The 26695-nt window shown below is 36.6% G+C and overlaps 2 protein-coding genes across 2 annotated transcripts; both read left to right on the forward strand.

The window, feature by feature from the left end:
* The first annotated feature begins 450 nt into the window (after positions 1–450).
* Positions 451–17472, forward strand: LOC130997351 (uncharacterized). The gene is given in 32 exon segments (XM_057922643.1): positions 451–664; positions 974–1096; positions 2728–2885; positions 3225–3269; positions 3649–3727; positions 3816–3889; positions 4223–4329; positions 4755–4937; positions 5453–5644; positions 5726–5942; positions 6027–6101; positions 6200–6537; positions 6799–6991; positions 7091–7334; positions 7431–7767; positions 7885–8065; positions 8169–8306; positions 8485–8749; positions 8883–9347; positions 10019–10473; positions 10768–10904; positions 10986–11167; positions 11262–11618; positions 11910–12035; positions 12174–12239; positions 12332–14151; positions 14230–14509; positions 14901–15100; positions 15102–15135; positions 15788–16297; positions 16478–16640; positions 16997–17472. Coding segments are annotated over 32 exon segments (8070 nt in total). The 5' UTR covers positions 451–595; the 3' UTR covers positions 17254–17472.
* Positions 17473–17726: 254 nt separating this feature from the next.
* On the forward strand, positions 17727–19452 carry LOC130997352 (cytochrome P450 703A2). The gene is given in 7 exon segments (XM_057922644.1): positions 17727–17945; positions 17947–18105; positions 18107–18161; positions 18164–18318; positions 18320–18694; positions 18775–19275; positions 19277–19452. Coding segments are annotated over 7 exon segments (1560 nt in total). The 5' UTR covers positions 17727–17756; the 3' UTR covers positions 19403–19452.
* Positions 19453–26695: the final 7243 nt, after the last annotated feature.

Consider the following 26695-nt stretch of genomic DNA (forward strand, 5'->3'; position numbering starts at 1 on the left):
TGCAAATCGCCCAATTTCTGAAAATTTATGTTCATTTAAGAATTTTAGTTTTTCATAATTTCAATTTTCATTTTCAGAATTTTAATTATGTAGGAATTTTTCATTTTCATTAGAATCATCAAATATTAACAATCCCTTAATCACAAACTATTAACACACTTAAATATGTGGACCACACTCTTTATTCTACTTACTTTATTCTCCTTAATCTTCGTGCCGAAAAGAAACGGGACATGAATAGCAGGGACGGAGGGTCAATATGAGGATTTTTATAGAATTTTCTTAAAATTCGTGTTGTCCTATACTTTGCTTTTATGGAAATAGGGAGTAATAGGTTTTTAAAGAAATAAAGGTTCAATCTCTCAAAAAAAAAAAATAAAAAAAAATAAAAGAAATAAAGGTTCAATAAAACAAATTTAAATGTAAATATACGTACCTACATATATATTTTTGTAAACAAGCAGCCTTTCGTTAAACCTCCTTCCTGCCCAAACCTAAAACCCTGACCCTGACTCGCAGGGCTTCGCCGGAACACAGTGGGCGGCGGTGGAGCTCAGGCGCTTCGATTACCAGTTAACGGCGGAAGAATTCAATCATGGCGACTTCTTCCGACGCTAGGGCAGTAAAGTCTCTCAACAAATCCACCGGCCGCCGCCGCTTCGTCGTAAGTTTACACGAAACGAACTTTCTGTTTGTTTGTTTTATTATTGCTTGTGAACTCGTTTGGTGATACGACCAGCTGGACATGCTTATTGTGTTCTTTTGTGTGCTTTGTGATTACATATGATGCAGAAGGGGAAATTATGTGACTATAGTTTGATGATTGTATTGTAAGTTTTTGATTTCTGGGTGCAATGTTAGGCATAATGGAGATGAGAGTAGAATTTTCAATGCTTCCGTAGTCGGGAGAATTTTGTCATGTGTGTATGATGATTGTAGGCGACTTGGTTAATGATTTTCCTGCGTGGTGCAGTTCAAGACGTTTTCACAAAGAATTGAGGAAATCGACATAGATGTGTACCGAAGTCTGGACCCATTGAAAGCTGAGCCATCGCGAGGCTCGTCCTTTTTCCGCGACTGTCTCACAGAATACAGAGTACGTTACTTTGTCTTTCATATGTTTCATTTTCTTATTGTTGTAGGGTCCTTTTTAAATTTTAATCTTTTGGTTTTTGGAATACTCTTTAAGACGCTGAAAGGAATGTATGTTGAAAAAAATATGATTGCACTTGCAACTGACAAAAACCATTTGGGTTGAGAGTTTCTAAGACTAGCGACTCTTTGGCTTGAGAACTACAAACTTTAGCCTTTTGTGCCTTCCCCCCCCCCTGTGTGCTTGGCCTTTTCTCTTGTAGTATAATTTATGTTCTAATTGCTCTCAAAGGAATTTTCTTGGTGAATAAATTTTGTAAGACCTTTTTTTAATGCTTGATGGTTTTTTTAATGGTTTTGATCACACGGTCTTTCTTGAGTCTTGACCGTTGTCTTTTACTCCCTCCGTCCACAAAACATCTTCCTACTCCTTTTTTGGACATAATCTCACTAATTATCACCTTTAAATTCCCATATATTTACACATATTGCCACTAATGAACCCACATAAACCCACTAACTATCACCACTTTTTTTTCTAATTTGTGGGGCCCCCTTCTCCACTCACCAAATACACAACTAAGTTTTCTTAAAACCCATGTCCAGTACTATGAGGAAATGTTTCGCAGACAGAGGGAGTACCATTTCGCAAAAAAGATTTAATTCCATTAATGGCTTTGACTTAAGTGCATGAGATATGACCAAAGAATTATAGATAAACAAGCTCCATTAGAGCATCCACAGTGGGGGTGACCTGATAGGTGACCTGATAGAGGGGGGACCACATTGGGTTAAGGAGGCTGCAGTGGGATGACATGATAAGCTTACCTAATCTTTTTAGTTTTGATTTTTGTATTTTTCATTTAATTTTAATTGCACAAATTTAAATAACACAATTTACTTCAAATTTTTAAATTGCATTAATTTTAAAATCCTAAAAATTACATAAATCTTAAAGAAATGAGGGAGATGTATTTATAGAAAGGAAAATAAAAATAAAAATAATAATAAAAAAAACAAAACAAAAAGTTGACCTGTTAAAAATTGTAACAGAATATGCCTGAAATTAAAAAAAAAATTAAAAAAAGAGAAAAGGGGAGAACGGCTATTTTGGCCGAAATTTCAAAAAAAAAATATTATTATTTTTTAATTATTTTTTTTATTAGGGGCTTGTAAAACACGCGCCCGATTTAAATGAGATCAGGCTTGACCTGATAGATCAGGTCACACTCGAGTGGGGCGACGCTGCAGTGGGCGACACGATAGGGTGGGTGACTCGAGACCCCCTATTAGGGCACCCACTACGGGTGCTCTTACACTGCTAACTTGCTAAGATATAAGCAATTCTTTCCTCATTCACCTGTCTAACTGCAGTCTTTTTACACTTGTGGATATCTTTTTTATGCCACATCCTTCGAATTGTTTGTAACCATTCATCCACTTCATTGTTTTCACCGTGACATATGTCTTGTCTACTTCCACACTTGGGGGTCACAGTAACTCTCAGACTACTCTGCAGGCTGATTATGGGAAATCCTTTCTGCACAATGCAGTTGATATTGAGCTATTTTATAAGCATGTGGTATGCTCTTAATGTTTGATATCCTTGTTCTGCACTTTTGTCATGACATACAGGAGCTGAACACTGCTGAGGATTTTATATCATTTTATGAGGAGATTTTTCCTCTGGTACAGACACTTCCACAAATTATCTTGCAGAAGGATTTGATTATATCAAGCCTTCTGTCTGGATTGAATATGGAGGGAAGGCTATCACTTGAGCCTATACTGAGGTATACTTATTTATCATAGCTATTTAATAGTATACCAAATATTTGTTTTCTTATATGAGATGAGGATGGTAAATAAGGCTTCATTGTTTTTTCTAACAACCGTTTGAGCATCATTTGCCTGTCAGTCCTTCCATTTTCTGTAAATACTTGTACTTAATATCAAGGCATTTCTGCTAATCTTTTTTATGCTTAAGTTAATTTTAGTAATTAGTCTAAATTATTGTGGTTGAAATATCTATCTTGTTCATGCATTAATTCTGGTAGTTCATGTTCCTTGTATTTTAGTTATGTCTGAGGATCTTACTTTTGTCTTGGTGACACTTATTTTGCATCTGCTAGGCTGATTTCTGCTTTATCCAGAGATCTCCTGGGGGATTTTACACCGTAAGTTCCCTTTCCCTTTTCTTTCGGTTTTTCAATCTTTCAAAATCCATTGATATTATTATGATGTGCTCTAGATACAATTTGTTTTAAAATAGTTTACAAATGCTGAAAACATGCCCTTGTATTTGCTACAAAAAAAATGCATGTTTTGCACCAAAATCATCTTGCCGAATAATATTTGTTGGAAACTCTAGAGAGCGTGGGTTGAGGTGTGCATAGAGGCTTGGAAACAACTCATGTTCCTGGTCTATCTATGTCTACAATTGTAGAATGGATACTCCAACTACATGTCAAGTGTTTGACACTTTGACTTTTTCCCTCCATTTACACTGTCTTCCAATATGTTCACATTAATTGTTGTTGCTTGCCTTCTTTGCAGATTTCTTTCAAGAATTATTGATTCTTTGATATCGCTTCTTCAAAGTGGTGCTGATAAGGATCCGGAGATAATTGAGCAGGTCTAAGAGTCTTTTCGTGTATCTATGCCCTTCATTTATTTTCCTTATTCTGGAAACATTTGATATGAAATTGCTGTTGTTGCTGCAGATATTCACATCATGGTCATATGTAATGATGCACCTACAGAAGTATCTTATAGAAGATGTTGGCCATATTCTAAGGTAGCATTGTTTGTATTGGTGGTGTTAAATGTTGATTTTATTTAACTATTCATTCAGCTCTGAAGTCGTTGTCTGATTATATCACTTAATATGAGAGAACACTGATAGAAGTCTATCGTGTCTATGGATATCTATGTTTATGGATTGCCCATAGATGTCATATGCATGATATTTTATTGCTTCTGGACTACTTCCCTCAAACACCAACCAAGCGATCTCCGATCCTTAAAATTCCATATCCAAAGTTAAACGGTTAACATAGTTGGTTTCCATATATGCTTAACTTTTCATTTGTTCTCTTGCTTTCCTCCCTTCTGTTGTACTCTTCCGCAGAATCACGGCAAACTTAAGATACTATCCTAAAGATTATGTTCGAGAATTTATGGCTGAGTCAGTGTCATTTTTGCTAAGGAATGCGCCAATTCAGCAACTAAAGAAAGGTATGAAGTTTTTTCGAGGTGAAGTTATCATCAATTTTTCTATGAAGAATACTCCCAACAATGAGCTTCTTTGTATATGTCAGTGACTAGTCCCTGATGCATATGCCTTGCATAAAGCATCCTTTTATCTGATTGCCTAATCAAGTATCTCCGCTCATATTAGAACATTTATGTTATTTTATATATGTGTGCTATGCATGCAAGTGCATTTCTTTTCAAAATCGAGTATCCATAAATCTCTACTAAGATGCTTGTATTTTATGTTTAGCCCAATTATTCATGATGTTTACCATTTAAAATATATGTTTGACTAATTTTGTGTTCTCTTTAGTACGTAAGCTATTCTCACCTTCTTCTGGATAGAGAATTTATATTGTTGTTGTTGGGTTTTTTTTTTTTTTTTTTTTTTTTCAAATCTTGAGCAGGTATTAAAATGCTTATGACTGAAGTAGTTGAGGAACCATCGGAAATGAGGAAATCTGGTGTTGGTGTGCTACTATCTCATGTTATGAGAATCACCTCATCAAGATTGCACTCAAGGACCGAGACATTGTTGCCACTTCTGGTTGATGAATCTTCCTTCCGTGTTGATGGTCAAAGGGTCAAAGGTCTGTACTTTTATTGCATGCTCTTATACTGCTTGTTTTCTGGATATTTCCGTGTCAGAAATTCTTTAGCAATTAGCACTTCTTTTTGTACTGTTTGTAGTGTCAACTATTTGGTTGAATAAGTTGGCATTTTGAATCAGAGTTCCTCGAAAGTTGGTTAGCCTTGAATTACAGTACATTGCTAGTAAATGCTCATAAGAGATATGCAAATCAGTCTTTCGCCTTCCTTTTAAATATAGTGGCATTTTTCTCATTATTATGCTGTAAAAACTTGCCAGTATACGAACAATAAAATAACGAAAACATGCACATTGTATAACTTTGTATTTTCTTATACGATCTAGATACACAATATAACCTTTGAAGTACTGAGGTGTAGTTTGATTTCCCGTGAGTCTTGGTACATTATTTTATCAGATCCTATGGATTTAACATTTTCTTTCCCAATTCCCCTTACTTCGTAATCCCTTCATTTATTCCTAAATATATTTCTGACATCCAGATTCGGGTACCAGTTCTTGAAGTTCTTATTCTGACCTTTGAGAGACTGCATGTGGAGCTAGATCCAGTCGAACTTTCTTTCATATGGGAATGCTTGTTGGAAAAGATAACAGAATCTATGACGAACGAGAACTCTATACACCTGACTCGCCTTTTGGCCCTGCTTATTTCTACTTTGCAAAATGATTATCTTGGGAAAATCACAGGTGGGCTTCAAGTGGCTTACATTGTTTCTAATTTTCATGTAGTGATTCCGTTATTATAGAAGGTTTAATTATTCTGTACAGATTCTGAACCCTTGGTCAGACTTGTCGACCAGCTTGTGGAAACTTTTGTTGTTCGCTCTCTTACCATGAAGAATGTGGACCTACACTCCAAAGCTATTGAAAAAGTTCTGCAACTAATGCTTTGTGTAATTGGTGGTCTCTCCAATTCTAAGGATATGCCTGCTTTGCTGCGGGTTTCTTTACAGTGGGAGCCAGTGTTCGATATAAGAAGTCGAAGGTATTGCTTTCATCTTTTGTAATTCAATGATTTTGTTGTCTGCTGTCTTCTCTTTGTGGGCCTCACATGGATGCTTCGCTACAGTCTACTGACTTTCATTGGAGATCTTCTCACGAAGGACCCCAGTATTTACCATGTCTTTGGAACAAATATAATGCGGTAATGTTAACAAATACCTCTTATTTTATTACTTTGATAGGTATCTTAATCTTCATTCCTTTTGCGTTCTTTATCTAATTTTTCTTAGTTCATTGCAGTGCATTCAATAATTTAATAGAAATATATGATGAAGAAGTCATGTATTTAATGATGAAGTTCTGTGAGAAGCTGGAAGTGAATAGCTCTAGCTTTTGGGATGGAAAATCCAAGGAGAAGTTCTCAAGGACTTTTGTGTTTTTTGAAGAGACTCTTAATTACTGGATTGGAGAAACCAGTAATTTTGTAGAAGGGAATTTATTTCCTGCTCAACAAAATAAGTTGGCTGTCTTATGGGCTGTTATTGGGTGCTATTCTCACTTAGCAGATGTCCAAGAAAATCCATCCATACTAATGGAGTTGATAAATGCAATTGACAAGCTTCTAATGGTGGAATCTAGTAAGTCTTTAACTGATCCCTATTCACGTTATGCTTGTTTTTTTGGAGTCAAGATTATTTTTGGAGTGATCTCTTCTACTCTAAAAAAGCTCATTTGTTATTTTTTTTAAAGTTCTGTTTTGTAGTCTACATCACACTTAAGTACACTGTAGACGAAATGTCAATTTGCTTCTAGAAAGATCTTCTGTTGCTCAGTGCTCAGTTCTATCTTTCTATTTGTTTTTTGCTTAATTGATACATAAATATGTTATATTTTTTTAGAGGCAGGCTTACAGAAAGATACTTGGTATAGCTTGCTTGGGGCTGCATTACGTTCTTATAACAAGTTGGTTTCTAGGAGGGGTATTGCTCATGAAGAGTCTGCAATGACAATGTTCTTGGATCTTGCAAAAAGATATAAGTTGTCACCTCACATATTATCTGCTGTAGCAGATATATTGGATTCAGTCTCTGGGTAAGCTATTATTTTCCTCATAAATTTATATTTTGTCTCTGCGTTCTCCTAATTGTATAACACCTTAGCTTGACATGGCACTGTATTCTGGTCTTCCAGTGCATCTCATGGGAAATGTCAATTTTATCTTTCGGAGTATATAGATGGAAAGTCATTGGCTGCTCTAGACGTGTTCTCCGAAAATCTGAGCCATGCGAATAGAGAGATCCGTCTTTCTACCCTGTGCATACTGTGCCATTATGAACCTGTACATGATCAAGATTCTGCTAAGAAACATCCTGTTGAAAAAAATTCGGGAAATGATGATTCTGAGACTAGTCTAGTGGATGGCTCCTATAATAATGTAATATTTCTCTCACTGTCTCACATAGTTTGTGCCTTATATGCAATATCATGTGTCAGATGCAATATTATCATTTTTTTTTTTTTTGAATTCTAGGTTCTCAACCTACTCAGATCTGTTGAAGAGACTGCTCTTTCAATTGCAACAAGCCGTAAAGTTATTCTACTAATTTCTAGATTACAGACGAGTCTGAGTGCTCACAGAGTTGCTGATCAGTATATCCTTGCCGCTTTAAATGGAATTTTTGGCATACTTCATAACCGATTTAGCTATTTTTGGAATCCAGCTTTAGAGTGCCTCACTGTCCTCGTCGGCCAATATTTCGTGATTGTGTGGAACAGATATATTAATTATCTTGAACATTGTCAGTCTGATTTTCTAGCATCTCATCATCAACATGATCGGGACGATAATGACTCTATGGAGGACACTGGTAATTGTTTCCTGGACACATAAATTTATTTTATTGTGTTTCTGCCTCGTCTCTTTCATCTTACGGAAATGCATTCTGTGCAACACTGTAACTCTTGACTTTGTGTTGACTTTGTAGGTTTGGTTGGATGCTTCAACTCTGATATCATTTGTGTATTTGACAGTACTCCTGCTGCAACAATCTTGTCCCTCTTGATTCAGTCTTTACAGAAAGTTCCTTCAATAGCCGAATCTCACTCTCGGCAAATAGTACCTCTGTTTCTTAAATTTCTGGGTTACAGTGGTGAAGAAGTCACAAGGTGCTTTTTTGTTTAAATATTTTCTTTTATATGTGCTGATTTTTCTTGTTTGTATGAAATTATCATAGTTGACCATGTGTAACTTCATGTTTCGAATTTGCAGTATTGAATCATATAAACTGGATCATAAAGGGAAAGAATGGAAGGGAGTTCTTAAAGAGTGGTTAAGTTTGTTCAGATTGTTGCGGAATCCTAGGTCTTTTTATCAAGGTCAATTTTTGAGAGATGTTCTTCTGTATAGGTTGGTTAAACAATGGCTGCAGTTTAAATTAGTATTGTTTAAATATCTATTGTTTTCACATTTTGGTTAAGGACATAAGTTTCCCCAATTTTGTTCATTGCCCCTGTTCTTTTTTCCCGTACATTACTTTTATCTTACTTATTTGTGTTTGCGTTGGGCTTTTCATATTGCTATGCAGGCTTCTTAACCAAAATGATGCTGATATACAGACAAAAGTACTTGACTGCTTGTTGAACTGGAAGGACGACTTTTTAGTTCCATACAGTGAGAATCTGAAAAATCTTATCAATGCAAAAAATCTGCGGGATGAGCTTGCTAGGTGGAGCTTATCCAGGATCTCGGTGGATTCTGTTGATGAGCGACATAGAGCTTATCTTGTGCCTATAGTCGTACGGATACTTATCCCAAAAGTTAGAAATTTGAAGATGCTTGGTACCCAGAAGGTAATGTATTTAGAACTTGGATGATGGATTCTCTTGGCCGCAGTTTGTGGCATGCTCTCTTACTGTGTGTGGTTTTCATTTTAAATTTTTTCTAATCTGATCCAATTCTCAATGAGGCGCCTTACCTTTTCAGAATGCAAGCGTACATCATCGAAGGGCAGTTCTGGGTTTTTTAGCTGAGCTTGATCTTGACGAGCTTCCTCTTTTCTTCTCGCTATTAGTTAAGCCTCTGCTTCCCGACTCTCAAAGTGATGACAAAATGAGCAAAATTTCTTGGGCATCATTAAAAAGTCATAATTTCGAGGTTGTTGCATCTGATATCCTGAATCATTCAACCTCAAATACCATAGTAACCCTATCTTGGAAGAAGAAATATGGTTTCCTTCACGTTGTTCAAGATATTTTGGCAGTTTTTGATGAATCTCGCCTTAAGCCCTTTCTTAATCTACTGATGAACTGTGTTGTCCTCATCTCATCGAGCTGCACATCAGCTCTTGGCAGTAAAAAAAGTGATTCATCTCCTCTAGAGAACTGTTCAATCTTAGATTTGGATGTTCGTGGCAATGATGACAATGACGAAGCGGAGAATAAGGACAAGGTAATAATTTGCAATGAAATATCCCACACACGCGTGGTTTTATGAACTTCTTTTGTTGAAAGTTCTCTCCTTCTCTAGGATGGAGAAGATTTGATGTCTGATTTGCTTAATGCCAGTCTTTCCCCTTTTCTTGTCTGCAGTTGATTTTGCTTTATATCAGGGATTATTTTATGCTGACGAGAAAGTTAGAAGCTGTAGAAAATTTTTGGCAGTATGTTATACTTAATTTATTAATATACCTGCATCTCTCGTACAAATTGAAAGCGACCCAGTCAACTTGGTAACTAGACATTACAGTTTTTTTAAAATTGCTGGAATCAGAGGCTATTTCCAAGTCAACATGTCACCTCACTGTTATATCTGTAAAACTCTAGTGCTTTCCACGTGTAACTGGTAGTGATGCTTGGAATCCTGTATCTTTCGTGTAGGATAGACCTGTATGCTTTCTGGAGTCAGTTGGGTGAGAACTGTCTTTTTATGTTTGTGTGTTAACTCTTATTAAGTCAATTTTATTTTGTTAATTTCCAGTTTTCTTCGTGACTTCCCTTAAATCCAGAAAATTACTTTTTGTGCAGTCGTATTCAAATATTTGAGCCAACTGTTAGCTCAATTAATTTCTGTAATTGGGTTTGAAACGAATTAATCTATAAAAAAAATTCATTCATTTGCAGGAGAGAAAGCAAATCAGGGAGTTGAGGTCCTTAAGCCTTAAGGTTATATATCTTGTTCTTAGTAAATATGATGATCATGATTTTGGAGGTGCATTTTGGGACGTGTTCTTTACATCAGTAAAACCTTTGGTTGCTAAATTTAAGATGGAAGGTCTTGGTAGCCAAAAGCCAAGCTCACTGTTTTATTGTTTTCTTGCAATGAGTAAAAGCTACAAACTTGTTCCACTATTATCTAAGGAGGAGAATCTCGTGCCCGACATTTTCTCCATGCTTAGTGTTCCACCAGCTTCAAAATCCATTTTGTCTTGTATCTTGAAGTTCGCTAAGAACTTATTGAAGCTTGATAATGCACTGGATAGCGAAGATGTCACAGTCAAAAGAGTTGTACTTCCTCATCTTGATGAGCTCATCCGCGGCTTGCATTGTATATTCACCAAAGAAAATGCAACTAAGAGGTATTCCTTTCCTTTTTTTTTTGGTCCATCCCTGTTAGTAGAAGTGTTTACCCCCCTTACCCCCAAACAAAAATAAGTGTTGTGTGTTTGTGATGGTGTGAATTTTTCCAAATATTTATTAATATCTACACGTGCTCCATATTTGCTCTCATTTTGGAATTGTTTTCGAACCAAATAGGATTCTCACTGCAGAAATCTGAATGTGTCCAAATATATAGTAGAATTTTATCTGAATATTTGAATTTTCTGTTAATGTTCTTGCATTTGGGGACCTTTTTCCTCTTTTCCCTATAGGCCTTTGCTCAAATTCCCGGAAAAAAGAGAGATCACCATCTTCAACTTGTTATCAATGTACGTGAAGGAACCATCAGATGCTGAATCATTTGTTGATATGTTGCTCCCATTTCTTGCAAAGAAACGCCTCAATTTTGGTTAGCCTTTGATCATTTCAATCTTTTGAGGTATGATTATTTTCTTGAATTTATTACCAACCTATGTTTTTGCTCTTGCAGATACTTGTGTCCATGTATTGCAAATAATCGGCCGAGTGGTAACGGTCCTGGGTAGTGGAAGCAGTAAAAAGATTTTGAGTTCACTTTCCCCACTTCTTATTTCAGCTGATTTGGGTATGCGTAACTCTATATGCGACGTCCTTGATGCTGTTGCTTCAAATGATTCTTCTTTGTTAACATTGGTAATGCAAGCCTCTTGATAATTCTCACAAATAATTTATCTTATATTTTCTCTGGAAGAAAGAGTTGAATAAGCCTCTCCTATGTTGTGTGCAGGCGAAAATTCTTCGTGAACTGAATGCAACCTCTGCAATGGAGATGGGTGGTCTTGACTATGACACTGTACTCTCTACTTATGAGAAACTTAATGTGAAATTTTTTTATACTATTGAGGAAAAGCATGCACTGCCAATCCTGGCTCATGCAGTGCATGATATGTCATCTGAAGAAATGATATTACGGCAAAGTGCATTCAGATTACTGCTCTCGTTCGTTGAATTTTCTGGTGAGATCCTAAATGGATCTCTAGAATCTGACCAAATATGGTCTAGAGCCAGTATCCATCCTATAGTAAACAGTTTTTTGTTGAAACATATTGGAAATGCAATGAACAAGGAAGGTGCTGGTAAAAAGGTACTGAGGTTTATATTTTCCATTGTTTGTGTTACTTCTATGCCAATCTCCAGGTGGTTACTCTTTTATGATGCTTATTCATTCTATCTAGATTAGTTATTTCCACGCTCTTGTATATTTATGCGGCTTTTGTTTTCCCATTTGCTGTTAAAACCTTTTGGGTTGGGTCGAGTGGAGTTGGGGGGGGGGGGGTCGAGACTCAAGTGGAGGGATGGGCATTGCACCAGCCAGGTTGTTTGTTGATAACTACTGGGAGCAACACTTTTTCTAACATGTATTTGTTGGTTTTAGGTATGGATTGATTTGCTTCGGGAAATGGTGCTGAAGCTTCCTAAGGAAGCAAACCTTGATACATATAGGGCTCTATGTAGTGATGATGCTGAACAAGATTTCTTCAATAACATAGTACACTTACAGGTAAAGCCTTTTTTTTTTTTTTTTTTTTTGTGAAGCGAGGTAAAACCTCTTCTTAGTTCTTCAATAAAAAATCTTTATATTCAACTTAGAGCAACACTTATATGTGGTCCTTGCTTTATGTTATTTTCCTTAATGTAGAAACACAGGAGAGCGAGAGCACTTTCTCGTTTTAGCAACATTGTCAGTTCAGGGAATCTGTCGAAGGTAAGCTTATCAAATACTATCTTTTGGAATGCTGACTTGTAGTACATTTGTTATGTTACATCACTAATCTTTTGAAGCTTACAAATTTCTAGGTCATCACCTACGAAGTGTTTGTCCCACTGCTCTTTAGCATGCTGTTTGATGCTCAAGATGGGAAGGATGAAAATATAAGAAGTGCATGTATTGATGCCCTGGCATCAATATCTGGTTGCATGAAGTGGAATCAGTACTACGCTTTGCTCGTCAGATGTTTCCGCAATTTGGCACTAAAACCAGATAGGCAAAAGCTTTTGTCGCGACTTATATGTGCCATCCTTGATCGTTTTCATTTTCAGGAGTCCTCTTTGATCCATGAAGCTAATGTTTCTGCTTCTGATGCACCTGATCCATATACCATTTCTGTGAAATCTTCATCAACTCTGATGGGGATTACTGATTGTGGCGAATTACCTATCATACAGGAGAGTTTGCACAAACATGTTTTCCCCAAGGTTCAGAAGTTGTTGGCCTCTGATTCTGACAATATCAATGTTAACATCAGCCTGGTTGCACTAAAACTTCTAAAATTGCTCCCCAGTGATATCATGGACTCTCAACTTCCAACTGTTGTACACCGTATTTCAAACTTTCTAAAAAATCGGCTAGAAAGTGTACGTGATGAGGCTAGGTCTGCGTTGTCTGCTTGCTTAAAGGAACTAGGATTGGAGTATTTGCAGTTTATTGTCAAAGTCTTGAAGGGCATACTTAAGAGAGGATACGAATTACATGTTTTAGGATACACGCTCTATTTCTTGCTGTCTAAGTTCCTCACGAGTCCCATCTGCGGAAAGTTGGATTACTGCTTAGATGACCTCCTTTCTGTTGTACAGAACGATATACTTGGGGGTGTTTCTGATGAGAAAGAGGTTGAAAAGATTGCTTCTAAAATGAAAGAGACAAGAAAGCAGAAATCTTATGAAACTCTAAAATTGATTGCCCAGAATGTCACTTTCAAAACTCATGCTTTGAAACTTCTTTCCCCTGTTACAGTTCATCTGCATAAGCAGCTCAACCAAAAGCTGAAGTTGAAATTGGAGAACATGTTAAGTCACATTGCTGCTGGAATTGAATGTAATCCATCTGTAGAACAGACTGAACTGTTCATATTTGTGAATTGCCTCATCAAAGATGGCATTGGTGATGAAGGTAATGAACATGCAAATGGTTCTATTTCCGAGGCAGGTAATAGAGATGCTGAGAGTGTCCAAACAATTGAAACCAACAGATTAGTGAATGTAGATCGACAATTTTCTCATTTGATAACAGCATTTGCTCTTGGAGTCCTGCATAACTACTTGAAAAAACTGAAGCTTAGCCCAGAGGATGGACAGCTTTTATCATTGCTTGACCCATTTGTCAGTTTATTGGGTCAATGTTTGAGCTCCAAGTATGAAAACATTATAACATCTGCATTTAGGTGCTTTTCTTTGATAGTGAGGCTGCCTTTGCCATCACTTCAGTGGCAAGCTGACAAGATAAAGAATTCTCTGTTGGTTATAGCGCAAGGTTCAGTTAAAGTTAACAGTCAGTTGACTGAGTCATGTATGAAGCTGTTAACAACACTTCTGCGAAGTGAGAGAGTCACACTTTCAACTGAACAGTTGCACATGCTGATCCAGTTTCCATTGTTTGTTGATTTTGCAAAAAGCCCCTCATTCGTCGCCCTTTCACTGTTGAAGGCTATCATACACCGAAAGCTGGTAGTTCCTGAGATATATGATCTTGTCCAGATTGTTGCAGAGATGATGGTACAAAGTCAAGATGAACCCATTCGTAAGAAGTGTAGTCAAATCTTACTTCAGTTTTTACTTGGTTACCAGCTTTCTCAGAAGCGCTTGCAACAACATCTTGATTTCTTACTTGCAAATTTGAGGTGAATTCCTGATACTTTGTTTGTTACCCCCAATATTTTTAATATAATCATAATTTGTATAACCAATATTTCCTACAGTTACGAGCACTCCAGTGGAAGGGAAGCTGTCCTAGAGATGCTTCATGCTATTATATTAAAATTTCCACGGAATGTTGTGGATGCACAATCCCAAACACTGTTTGTGCATTTGGTCGTTTCATTGGCGAACGATGATGACAGAAAAGTTCGTTCCATGTCTGCTGCTGCAATAAAGTGTCTTATTGGGCATGTCAGCTCTGATTCTCTGCACTCAATACTTGAGTACAGCCTGTCTTGGTACCTTGGTGGAAAACAGACCGTATGGGGTGCTGCAGCACAGGTAAAGCAGTATAATAATTTGTTTTAATTATCTTTTTTCATCTCTCACCTTGAGTTTGACATTTATGTTAATGATACATAGTATAAGATCCTCGCGTAGATAAGAGTTCGAGATATGAATTTGTGTTTATGATGTTATTACTGGATTATAACTCTATCGAACTTCATCCTGATTTTGGAGCTCATCTTCAACAGCCTAAAGATTTCCTTCATGAATCATGGTTGTCAACTTTAGTCACAGTATGATCTTTCAGCTTTCAAATGATCATAGTTGTCTTATGGAGAAGTTTATGGGCCGCTATTCCTTGGCCATGTTTGCTACGTATGGTTTTGCACTTTCTTCTGTTCTTCCTGCAGGACTATCTCTGAATAGACTTGATTTCGCTTGACAGGTTTTGGGTTTACTAGTGGAAGTTATTGGAAAGAAATTCCAGTCACACATCATCAATGTTCTTCCAGCAATGAGAAACATTCTTCAGTCTGCTGTCAATGCTCTTGCATCTAGTCAACAAGATTTATCAGATGTTTCAGTTATTCCATTCTGGAAGGAGGCATATTATTCGCTTGTCATGTTTGAGAAGATCCTAAGTCAATTTCCTAACTGTGTTCCGTGATAGGGAGCTTGAGGTACAACTCAGTATTCTATCTGTTGCCGTACTTTAAATATTGTCCCTGTTTATCTGTTTTAGAATGTTATGGTGTAGGTTTCTCCTAAACTTCTAATCATTGACCTTTTTGAAAATGTTGTCATTTTTCGATAATGGGCCAGTTTAGTTTCAGAACAACTGTTTGCCCATTTTTGTGGAATGTTTGAATTTTTCTTTGCTTGCTATATGATCTTACAGATATCTTCGTACAGCTAACTTGACTGTTTGATCTAATCTATCTGTATCTTATTGTCTCTGTTTGTCCTATTTCGGCCCCCAATCTATGTATTTGTGTTCTTTTCGCCTGCAAAAACTTGAGTTTCCAAACATGACTATACATCATATATAAAATTTATTCTGATGCCCGTGCTTGATTCTTCGATTATTTTTGTTTGCTCCAAATTCAGTTTGAACTAATCTCTGACTAACAAGGATATCTGCTGTGTCATCGAACGTTACTATAAGTCTCTCATCAACTTTTCTGTTTAAAGCTTTCATTGAATTTTCACTGAATGTTAACACGTTCTTAATTTCTTATACATCTTTAGTATTCATATGCTATTTTTGAACAGACTGGTCTATTTTTTCCTTTTCTTTTAGCTTCTCATATTTCTTTCAATAACTTCTAACAGGTTATTTGGGAAACCATCTGTGAATTCCTGTTGCATCCTCACTTGTGGTTGCGAAACATATCATGCCGGATTCTGTCTTCATACTTCGCCACAGTAGCCAATGCTTGTAGAGATAACAACAAACTCTCAGCAGAAACATTCTACCTCATGAAACCGAGCATACTTTTCAATGTAGCTGTTTCCTTATGTTGTCAGCTGAAGGTGCCATCTAGTGATGATACAACCGGTATCGTTATCATGCAAAACCTTGTGTTCTCAATTTCTGGTCTTCATTCTTTCTTAGAGAAAAACGAATACATGGATGTTTCTAGTTTCTGGTCCAGCCTTGACAGTGCCGAGCAAGATCGTTTACTTAAAGCTTTTGGTATTCTTGATCCAAGAAAAGGAAAGAGAACTCTTCAATCTTATATTTCTGATGTCAGTGGTCAACATGATAAAAATCAGCATCCATTTATCTCCTATTTTCTCCAGAGAATGGGGAAGCTTACCTTTCAGATGGAGGTCAATCAGGTTTGTTTATATATTTTATAAGCAAATCTATATATATATATATATACAGAAAATAACACTCATGATGGCTATTGGGATTAATCCAGCAAACAATTTGATCCCATTTTTTCAAACAAACTAATTTCTCCATTCGATGGATTTATGAGTGCTCTTGATGGCATATTTGTTTTTTTTCTGCAGATGAAAATTGTCTTCAAGTTCTACAAATCAATATCACCGAAACTCCTCCATTTCTACGAGGCATCTTCACCTACAAGCTTTGATGATATCCGTAGTTTCGCGTATCAACTGCTGTTGCCATTGTACAGAGTCTGCGAAGGTTTCACTGGGCAAGTTATTTCAGGTAACTTTTCACCCATACTACAAGTTGCTACTGTAAGAGAATAAAAGAATTGACACATATTGAGAGAAGACATTCTGTGTATTATACAAGTAGAAAGACACTAACATATTTATACAGGGAGTAGAGACTAGGTTACAGCTGTAAAAGGATCTGCCTATCATTACTAAGTCTATCTAAATAAGTAGAGACATAAACATAAATAACAAATAAACTCTTCAAAATAAGCTCTATTGCTGCTAAGTTTTATTTCCAAGATTTCTGGCTTATTAGAACCAATTATGACTATTGCTTACCTCATTTCAAATTTATTTGAAATCAAAGTTTTATGCATCAAACCCTCTTCTCAATAATGCCAGATGATCTGAAACAACTGGCGCAAGAGGTTAGCGAAAGCATAAGAGACATCATCGGAGTGCAGAATTTTGTTCAAATTTACAGCCAAATACGCAAAAATATAAAGGCGAAGCGCGACAAAAGGAAACAAGCAGAGAAGGTGATGGCTGTTGTGAATCCGATACGAAATGCCAAGAGGAAGCGCAAGATTGCAGACAAGCATCAAGCTCACAAGAAAAGGAAAATGATGACCATGAAAATGGGTAGATGGATGCATTAGAATAACCACTTGCATAGGCAAATCTGTAATTTTAGTCGGTAGATGTAAGTTAGTGATTGCTCCCATTTATCTCTCTCAGTTTCATATATACTCTTATAGCGATATAATGGAGCCATGATCCTTAAATAGCAGAGGTGATTTTCCTGTAATATCGTATCAAACGAAGTTGTGAAAATTTTGGTCCCAATTCAAGTGTAGTTCGATTTATCTTTGAGCTAACAGAGTTGCTATAAGTTCCCTCATTCAATGTTTATCTTTTATTGCTATGTCTTTTTTTATATTTAAATATTAACACAAACACACACACACAGAAACACATGCATATCATGCTTCTTTCTTATCAGAAGAAATGTAGGCGACGAACAGAGCGTGAAATGCCAAGATGATGGTTTAGCAACTCATTAATGCAAGAATCAACTTAACATCAAGCTACTCAAATCTTTCCATCTATATATTTCGAAATGATCTTGATAATAAAATCATTCAAAATCTTGCCATAATAAATGGATTCTACTTTGCATTTATTGATGATAAATTATGTTGTGACACTTTTGTGCATACTCAGTTGTTCATATCTCTTCTTCAAATTCATTATTAGTTGGTGCTCCAAGAATTCCAGTAAAGGAGGCCTCAAACTACCCCCCGGCCCACCCAAATGGCCCGTATTTGGCAACCTTCTTCAAGTTGGGCCAGCTGCCGCACAGAGATTTAGCGGCCCTATGTGAGAAATATGGCCCCCTAGTCTATCTCCGGTTGGGCCGTGTCGACGCCATAACGACCAACGATCCCGACATCATACGTGAGATTCTACGGCAACAAGACGATGTCTTCGCCTCACGACCACGAACCTTAGGCAGCAGAGCACCTTGCCTACGGTTGCGGCGACGTTGCACTAGCCCCTCTCGGCCCAAATGGAAACGATTACGACGAATTTGCATGGAACATTTGCTGACTACCAAAAGGCTCGAGTCGTTCGCGGGCCACCGGTCTGATGAGGCCCAACATCTGGTAAGGAATATATGGGCCTCAGCCCAATATGGAAAAGAGGTGAATTTGAGACAAGTACTTAGGTGCGTTCTCTATGAACAATGTGACTAGAATGCTACTGGGGAAGCAATACTTTGGGGTTGGATCGGACGGCCCACAAGAGGCCATGGACTTCATGCACATAACGCATGAGCTCTTTTGGCTTCTGGGCCTAATTTATTTGGGTGATTATTTGCCCATTTGGAGGTGGGTCGACCCGTTTGGGTGTGAGAAGAAAATGAGACAAGTCGAGAAAAGAGTCGACGAATTTCATACCAAAATTATCGAACAACATAGGGCAAATAAAGAAAATCAAGACAATGGTCATATGGATTTCGTTGATGTCTTGTTGTCCTTGCCCGGTGAAGATGGAAAAGAGCACATGGATGATCTAGAGATCAAAGCACTCATTCAGGTCATTTCTAGCATTTTTTGATTATTAAGAGATGCAAATATTTATAAGTAACAAATATTTACTATAAAGTTACATTTTAGGATATGATAGCTGCAGCCACCGACACTTCCGCAGTTACAAATGAGTGGGCCATGGCGGAAGTAATCAAACATCCACATGTCCTCAAACGAGCCCAACAAGAACTCGACTCAGTCGTCGGCCCAAACCGGATGGTCCAAGAACCCGACTTGGCCCATTTAAACTACCTACGCTGCATAGTCCGAGAAACATTCCGGATGCACCCGGCCGGCCCGTTTCTGATCCCACACGAATCAACCCGGCCCACCACGATCAACGGCTACTACATCCCCGAGAGGACACGTGTCTTCATCAACACGCACGGGTTGGGCCGCAACACCGCGATCTGGGATGACGTGGAGCGGTTCGAACCAGAGAGGCACTGGCCGGGTGACGGGAGCCGGGTTGAGATCAGCCACGGAGCCGACTTCAAGATCCTCCCATTCAGCGCAGGGAAGAGGAAGTGCCCCGGCGCGCCGCTCGGCGTGACGTTGGTGCTGATGGCTCTGGCGCGTCTCCTGCACGGCCTTCGATTGGAGCGCGGGCCCGCAACACATCGATACAACTGAGGTGTATGGGATGACTATGCCTAAGGCCCGACCATTAATTGCCACGCCCCGCCCCAGATTATCACCCCATTTGTATCACTGACTACCATCACCCCTTATAAACATAACTACACCTTTTAAATTATCTACAAATTTTTACTAATATGCACCCCTTGTAAATGTTTTTCATGTATTGCGTTGGTGTAAAATGTTGAGAATTGGTACGAACCAACAATTACCCAATGAAATAAGCAAAGACTCGTAGGGTTTAATATTCTAGTGTACCTCCCGCGCTATGCGCGGTGAATATGATTTTAAACTCGCGCAAAATATGCATATATATATGTTTTATAATATTAGTATAAATTAATAAAATTAAATTTTGTTATCAAATTTATTTTTTGCAAAGTGATCTGATATCAGAAACGATCACCTATCCACCGTGGGTATGCATAATGTGCCCACTATGATGTGACAATTGTAATTATAGTAAGATAATTTTAATTAGAGTAAGATTTATTAATTCTCTTTCTTAATTAAAATTGCCACATCAGTGGTGGGCATGTTATGCTTGCCCACGGTGGGTAGGTGATCGGTTCTGATGTCTATATATAGATATTGTATCACTTATATAAGGAGTTCTATAATTATACAAATTAAATCAATTTATCGTATAAAATAAGTTGAGTATGAATTTTCTATGTAACATTATGAATTTGGTGTGAAAAATAATGATTTCAAAAAAAAATCAACCTATGAGATTCAAATTCTGGACCCAGAACTATAATTTCACCAAAGATCTTTTCATAATTTAAGGAATTAAAATAGTTGCTATTAAGCATTTTGGTCTTTGACAGACCATATCTGAACACATATTTTTGAAAAATTAATAAACATGTAAAGATATCCGAGCTTAATTTAATACATATCAAAGATAATTATATGGATACAACTATAATACATTAATTAAAAATAAAAAAGTTGTCATATTTAGAAAGAAACACTAATTTTAAACAAATTAATTAAAACATAGTAATTTTTTTTGGTCTCTTATAAATTTTAATTCAATAAAAATTGAATATATTTAATCTGATTATGTTAAATATTAGGGGGTTGTAACCCTGAACGTATTTATCGTGAATCTTTATATCCAAGAGCTAAAAATAATTTACTAATATATGCAATATACACCTAGATTTATTTAAATCAATATACATACATACATACAAGTGTGTGTATATATATATATATATATATATTATAATTCATTTATAATAGTCACTTACATACTTAATTTAATTCAATAACTTATCACTTATAATTAAAATAAAATTACGAAATTAAGATTAAAAACTTATTAAAAAAGATATAAAATTCCACCACCGTTTTTCATAAAGAAAAATAGTAGAGAAAAAAAGAAGAAAATAAAGATAAGAAATTAAATCAAATTCATAAAAAGATAGAAGAAATATACGTTAAAAACAATTTGAAAAATATTTACACACATTAAACATTTAAAGGAAAGTTAGACTTATTTTTTGAATTTGGTTAAACTTTAAATGGCAACAACTTATTTATTTTAAATTATTTTTATTTAATATGCATTGTGTATATTATATTCATAATAAAATTATAAAATAAATAGAATAGAAAATATGTTTAATATAATGAAGGAAAATAAAAAAGTAAATGGAGAAGTAAGTATAATCGTTTGAAACCAAAAAAAAAAACAATTAATTGTCTTATAAAACACAAAGAAACACAATTTAAAAGATAATGCACAATTTTGACATTGTAGGAAGTCATTGGCAATTTTTTTTTAACTTGATTTTTTCACTCCAATTCCAATTATGTCCTTCAAATTGAATTAAATTACATTTAGTTTGCTTTTTATATATACCAGTGTATCTCCCGCGCTATGCGCGGTGATTGTGATTTTAGACTCGTATACATTATAAATATATTTTATATATTTTTCGTCCATAAAAAATAGTCCTAGAAATAGACGATACACATTTTTATAAAAATTATTAGTGTATTGTGAGTAGAGAAATGATCATATTTAAAAAGTAATGTAAATAATAATAATAATTAATTGTAATATGAGTGAAGAAAAATATACGTCATGTGATGTAAAGTTTTCAAGAATAATGAGACTAATTTTTGTGGACGTTCTTAAATGGCAAAAATAGACTGTTTTTGTGGGCGGATGGAGTAATTATTAATATAACCTAAAAAAAAGTAAAATTTAATATCAAATTTATTATTTTCAAACTGATCTAATATTTTAATATAATCAATGTAATTTATGCAAAAATATAACATTTGTTTATATATAGATATAGTATCACTTATATAAGAAGTTGCTAATTATATAAACCGGATTTATAACTACTTTCAAATTCAAAATTATAATTAACAGTACAATCAAGTAATATATATATATATATATATATATATATATATATATTTATTTAATTATTTATTTATATAAGGAAATTATAAAAAAATATAAAAAGTTATTTCATTCAAATAATATGTTGAAAATTTAAGATATCATAACCTATTCAATTTGAATTCAATTCATAAATATCGTATATCTAGTTAAACCTATTTTCATAAACTGTTAGTACTATTTAATATACATTTTGATATTCCATTTAAAACACATTTACATGCAAAAAAGAAAATAATCTATGCAAATAAAAAAAATCATAAGCTATCATAAATTATTATTATTATTATTATTATTATTATTATTATTATTATTATTATTATTATTATTATTATTATAGTAGTAGTTAAAGAAACATTTGGCAGTTTAGTATTTCCTTTATAAAATAAAATTATAGTATTATGTAATTTTATGTCTCTTTATATTTATGTGGCAATATTTGTTAGTATGTCCACACACACACACACACACACACACACACACACATATATATATATATATATATATATATATATATATATATATATATATATATATATATAAAAGAAAGAGTTCAATGGAGACCACTCAATATTCAAAGAACAGAGACTAAATTTCAGACGTTGATCTTATTTAATTAAACGATCACCATTTATTCACGTCATGTTCAACGGAATTTTTTTGTTGAACATATACAGAGTCGAATCCCACAACCCCAATAAATCAATATTTATTCACGTCATGTTCAACGGATTTGATGAACGTTTATCAAATTCGTTGATCATGGCGTGAATAAATAGTAGAATATTTAATATTTATATAGTAGAATATATAGCCGCTAATAACCATTATCAAAGATAATTCATAATTTATTTTTGTTTTGGTACTATTTATTGGATAAAAATGATTTTATAAATTTATGGATAAATAAGTAGACGTACTTCAAACTTTGTAAGTAAATGACGTTACTATGCTTGATAACATGTTCATATATATAATTAAATATTTAAAATTCAATTAATTCATAAAAAGATTATTTAATATTTAATTAGTTCAATATATATCTATAGAGAGATTACAATTGGGTCACGCTAAAGTTCTCTACAGCGGAAGACAAGGTTGCGGCAAAACGTCATGCTGTTTGGGATCTTTCTCGTGGTTCAATCCGCATTCGTGAATGGACTAGAAACTTCGACCCTTACAAAGAAGTTTCTTCGCTTTGTCAAGTCTGGGTGAGAATCTATAATTTACCGGTGGAATATTGGCATGCAGAGGTGATTTCAGCCATCGGTAGAACTCTTGGATCGCCGATCAGAATTGATAGTCTTTCAGCACATGGGGAAAAAGGGAATTTCGCTCGTATCCTTGTTGAATTAGATCTTGCGATTCCGCTACAGGAATCGGTTACCATCGATTGTGGTATTGCTTCTTTCTATGTGGAGTTCGTGTATGAACGTCTCCCTCTCTATTGTTCTCAATGCAGGCTCACAGGTCACACTGTTGAAAAATGTAAGAAACTTTTAGCACGTCAAGAAAATAAGATCGCGGAAGAAGCTAAAGGGAAACAAGTGGATAATGCTGAGACAGTGGGAGATGGGTTCACTACAGTTAAGAACAAAAAGTCTTGGAAACCGAGATATGAAGGTGAAGCCTCGGGCTTGGGACAAAAAATGAATAATGGCGCCATGGCTAATACTTTTGAGGCCCTAGCTTCCACGGAACAGAATGTTTCTTCTGATAAAGATGGATTGGTGGCAGAATGTTTCTCCACGGAACAGAATGTTTTTCCTGATAAAGAAGGATTGGTGGCAGAAGATGTGGAAAGTGAGGAGGAGTTCTATGGCCCTGACCTTCCGGAAGAGGTTCTTAAAACGTCGGACGAGGCTGAAGTTGCTGCTACAGAGGCTGAAGTCGCTGCTATAGAGGCTGTTGCGGAACAAGACAGAGAGCAAGAAGAAGTGGAGACTCAAGTTCCGGCGCCTCAGCCACAGGTGACAGAACAGGCGCAAGCTCAACGCGTGGTTGAAGCCATTACTCAAAAAGATGCAGCTGCTAAACGGAGGGGAAGGCCGCATGGGTCTGCTGCCCGAAAGAACTTGATCATTCATGACGACAACATCAAATCGCGTCTCCGGAAATCGGATTATATACGCGCGGCGCCGGATGACAAAGCTGAGGAATTTATTAACAAAAGAATGACTGCTGCGGTGGAAGCTGGTCACAAACCAAGAGATTACACCATTGATAAAACCACTTCTTCAAGTGGGCGGTTCATGGATAATGTGGCTGCTGGCAGTTGGGCGAAAGAGGTGGAGGCGAGAGATGCTCGTCGTCCCACCCAACACAAATAATTCTCCCATGAATATACTCGCTTGGAATGTTCGTGGCCTAACGGACGAAACCAAACGAGTCCTAAAGGAACACTGCTGTTCCTTTAATCCGGTGATGGTTGGTATTATTGAGCCTAAGTCTGCTTTCAATCGTGCTTCGGTTCCGTACTGGAGGGCCATCAACTTGGTTCCGATTCATCAAAATCAAAGAACAGATATGTGCTCTAACATCTGGATTTTTGCAAATCCTAGTCTCACTTTTCAAATAATTTTTTCCTCTGATCAAACTGTTATCATCGACTGCATTTGGCAGGGTTTTGATTACAGGGTGGCGTTCGTTCACGGTTCTAATTCTCATCAGATGAGATGTCAAATGTGGATTGATCTTCTCGGCTACTTGAATGAGTATTATGTCATCATTGGAGACTTCAATGCTGTTAAAGGGGCGCATGAACGTATAAGTACCTGCATGCCTGCTGCTGCGGCTTGCAAAGACTTCTGTGATTTCATTGACTACTCTGGTCTTGTGGAATCGCCAACTACGGGTCTTAGATTCACTTGGTCTGGAAGACGTTTTATGCCGTCGCACGTTGAGTCGATTCTAGATCGGGCCTTTTATACGGCTTCTTTTGCGGATCATTAGCAAAGTGTTCATACTCATGTCTTCCCCAGGATCACGTCGGATCATTCTCCGATTGCTCTGATGTGCCAACAAACTAACACTAATCAAAGGCGGTTTTTCAAATTTCTGAACATGTGGACCGAGCATCCGGAGTTCAGCGATCTGGTAACTAGCTCCTGGACGGGGACGACAGCTGCTTCGTGCCCCATTTATACTGTCATGTCTAAGCTTAAGCGCCTTCGGAAAGACATTACGGCTTGGAATAGAACGGTCTTTGGCAATGTGGATAGATTGGTGATGGAAACGCAGCAGGAACTCCTGCTTATTCAAGAGCAAATTGCTCAAGATGGTTATACGGAGGAGTTGTTTAATAGAGAGGTGGGCTACAGTTAATGTGCATCTTTCTCGAAAAAATTCTCTCCTGCAACAAAAGTGTCGCGTCAAATGGCTACATGATGGAGACCGTAATACTGCATTTTTTCATAACATGCTTCGGTACAAGCAGAGACGGCAGGAGATCTTGCATTTGCAGGTCAACGGCACTATGAGTTATGATCAGCAGATGATTGAAGATTACATTGTGGATTTCTTCTCTAATCTCTTTAATGCGCCTGATTCTGATGTGGGAGATATCACGGCGATAGAGACGGTTATTGATCATATGGTCTCTGATGATCAAAATTTGATGCTTGTTAGAATTCCTGACGAGGAGGAAATTACTGCGGCTGTTTTTGACCTTGATGCAAATAGCGCTGCGGGGCCTGACGGCTTTACTGGCAAATTTTTTCACGTTTGCTGGCAAACTATTAAGGTCGACATCTGGAAAGCTGCTCGCACTTTCTTCACGCGTTCTTACCTGCCGAATGGTTGTAATTCTAACACTCTCATCATGATTCTAAAGAAAGAGGACGTGACCTCGGTGACTGATCTCCGTCCAATTGTCTTGTCGAATTTTTTCTTCAAGATCATTTCCAAAATTCTTGCCAGGAGACTCAATATCGTTGCTGAAAAGTGTGTTTCTCCGAACCAATTTGGTTTCATTAGTGGCCGGGCTATCCATGACTGCATTATGCTCGGCTCGGAGGGTGTCAATTGTATGAATCGTTCCAATGGCAGAAGGAATATGACTTGCAAAATTGATATCTCGAAAGCCTTTGATACTCTTCGTTGGGACTTTTTGTTGGACGTTTTGAGAGTCGGTGGTTATGATAGTAAATTCATTAGATGGATTGAAGTGATCCTACACTCGGCTAAGTTATCTATCCTTGTAAATGGGAAACTTTGTGGGTATTTCAGTTGCTCGAGAGGAGTCAGACAGGGTGATCCCATCTCCCCCATATTATTTGGGATTGCAGAGGATGTTCTCAGCGCTTTATTCCACAACTGTGTTTCTTCTGATCATTTGCATCCCATGAGATACAATCGACGGCAGAGCTTCCCCACTCATCTGCTCTATGCTGATGACATATTAGTTTTCTGCAAGGCTTCTGTGCAGAACGCTAAGACACTGAAGAAAATCCTGGATTTCTATAGTTCCATATCTGGGCAACAAGTTTCGTTGGCCAAATCTCATGTTTTCTATGCGAATAAAGTGGATCTAAGGCTTCAGAGGAAAATTAATCGTCAACTTGGTTTTGCTGTTGGCACGATGCCTTTCACCTATCTTGGTGTTCCTATCTTTGTTGGTAGAGCCAAAGCTTCGTACTTAAGAGCGATTCATGATCGCATTGCGGTCAAATTTTCAAGATGGAAAGGTTTGCAACTTTCTATGGCTGGTAGGTTGTGCCTCATCAAATCTGTTATTCAGAGCTCGGCAACTCATTCTATGCTTGTTTACAGATGGCCAAGATCGCTTATTCACAATCTTGATAAGCTTTGCAGGAACTTCCTTTGGTCAGGTGATGTTAATAAACGGGGCAGCTATCCTGTTAACTGGGAAAGAGTTTGTTCCATCAAAGAGGAAGGCGGGCTTGGTTTAAAGTCTTTTGCTTTGATGAATAAGTGCTATCT

This window comes from Salvia miltiorrhiza, chromosome 8 (assembly GCF_028751815.1).
Source record: "Salvia miltiorrhiza cultivar Shanhuang (shh) chromosome 8, IMPLAD_Smil_shh, whole genome shotgun sequence".
NCBI classification, from domain to species: domain Eukaryota; kingdom Viridiplantae; phylum Streptophyta; class Magnoliopsida; order Lamiales; family Lamiaceae; genus Salvia; species Salvia miltiorrhiza.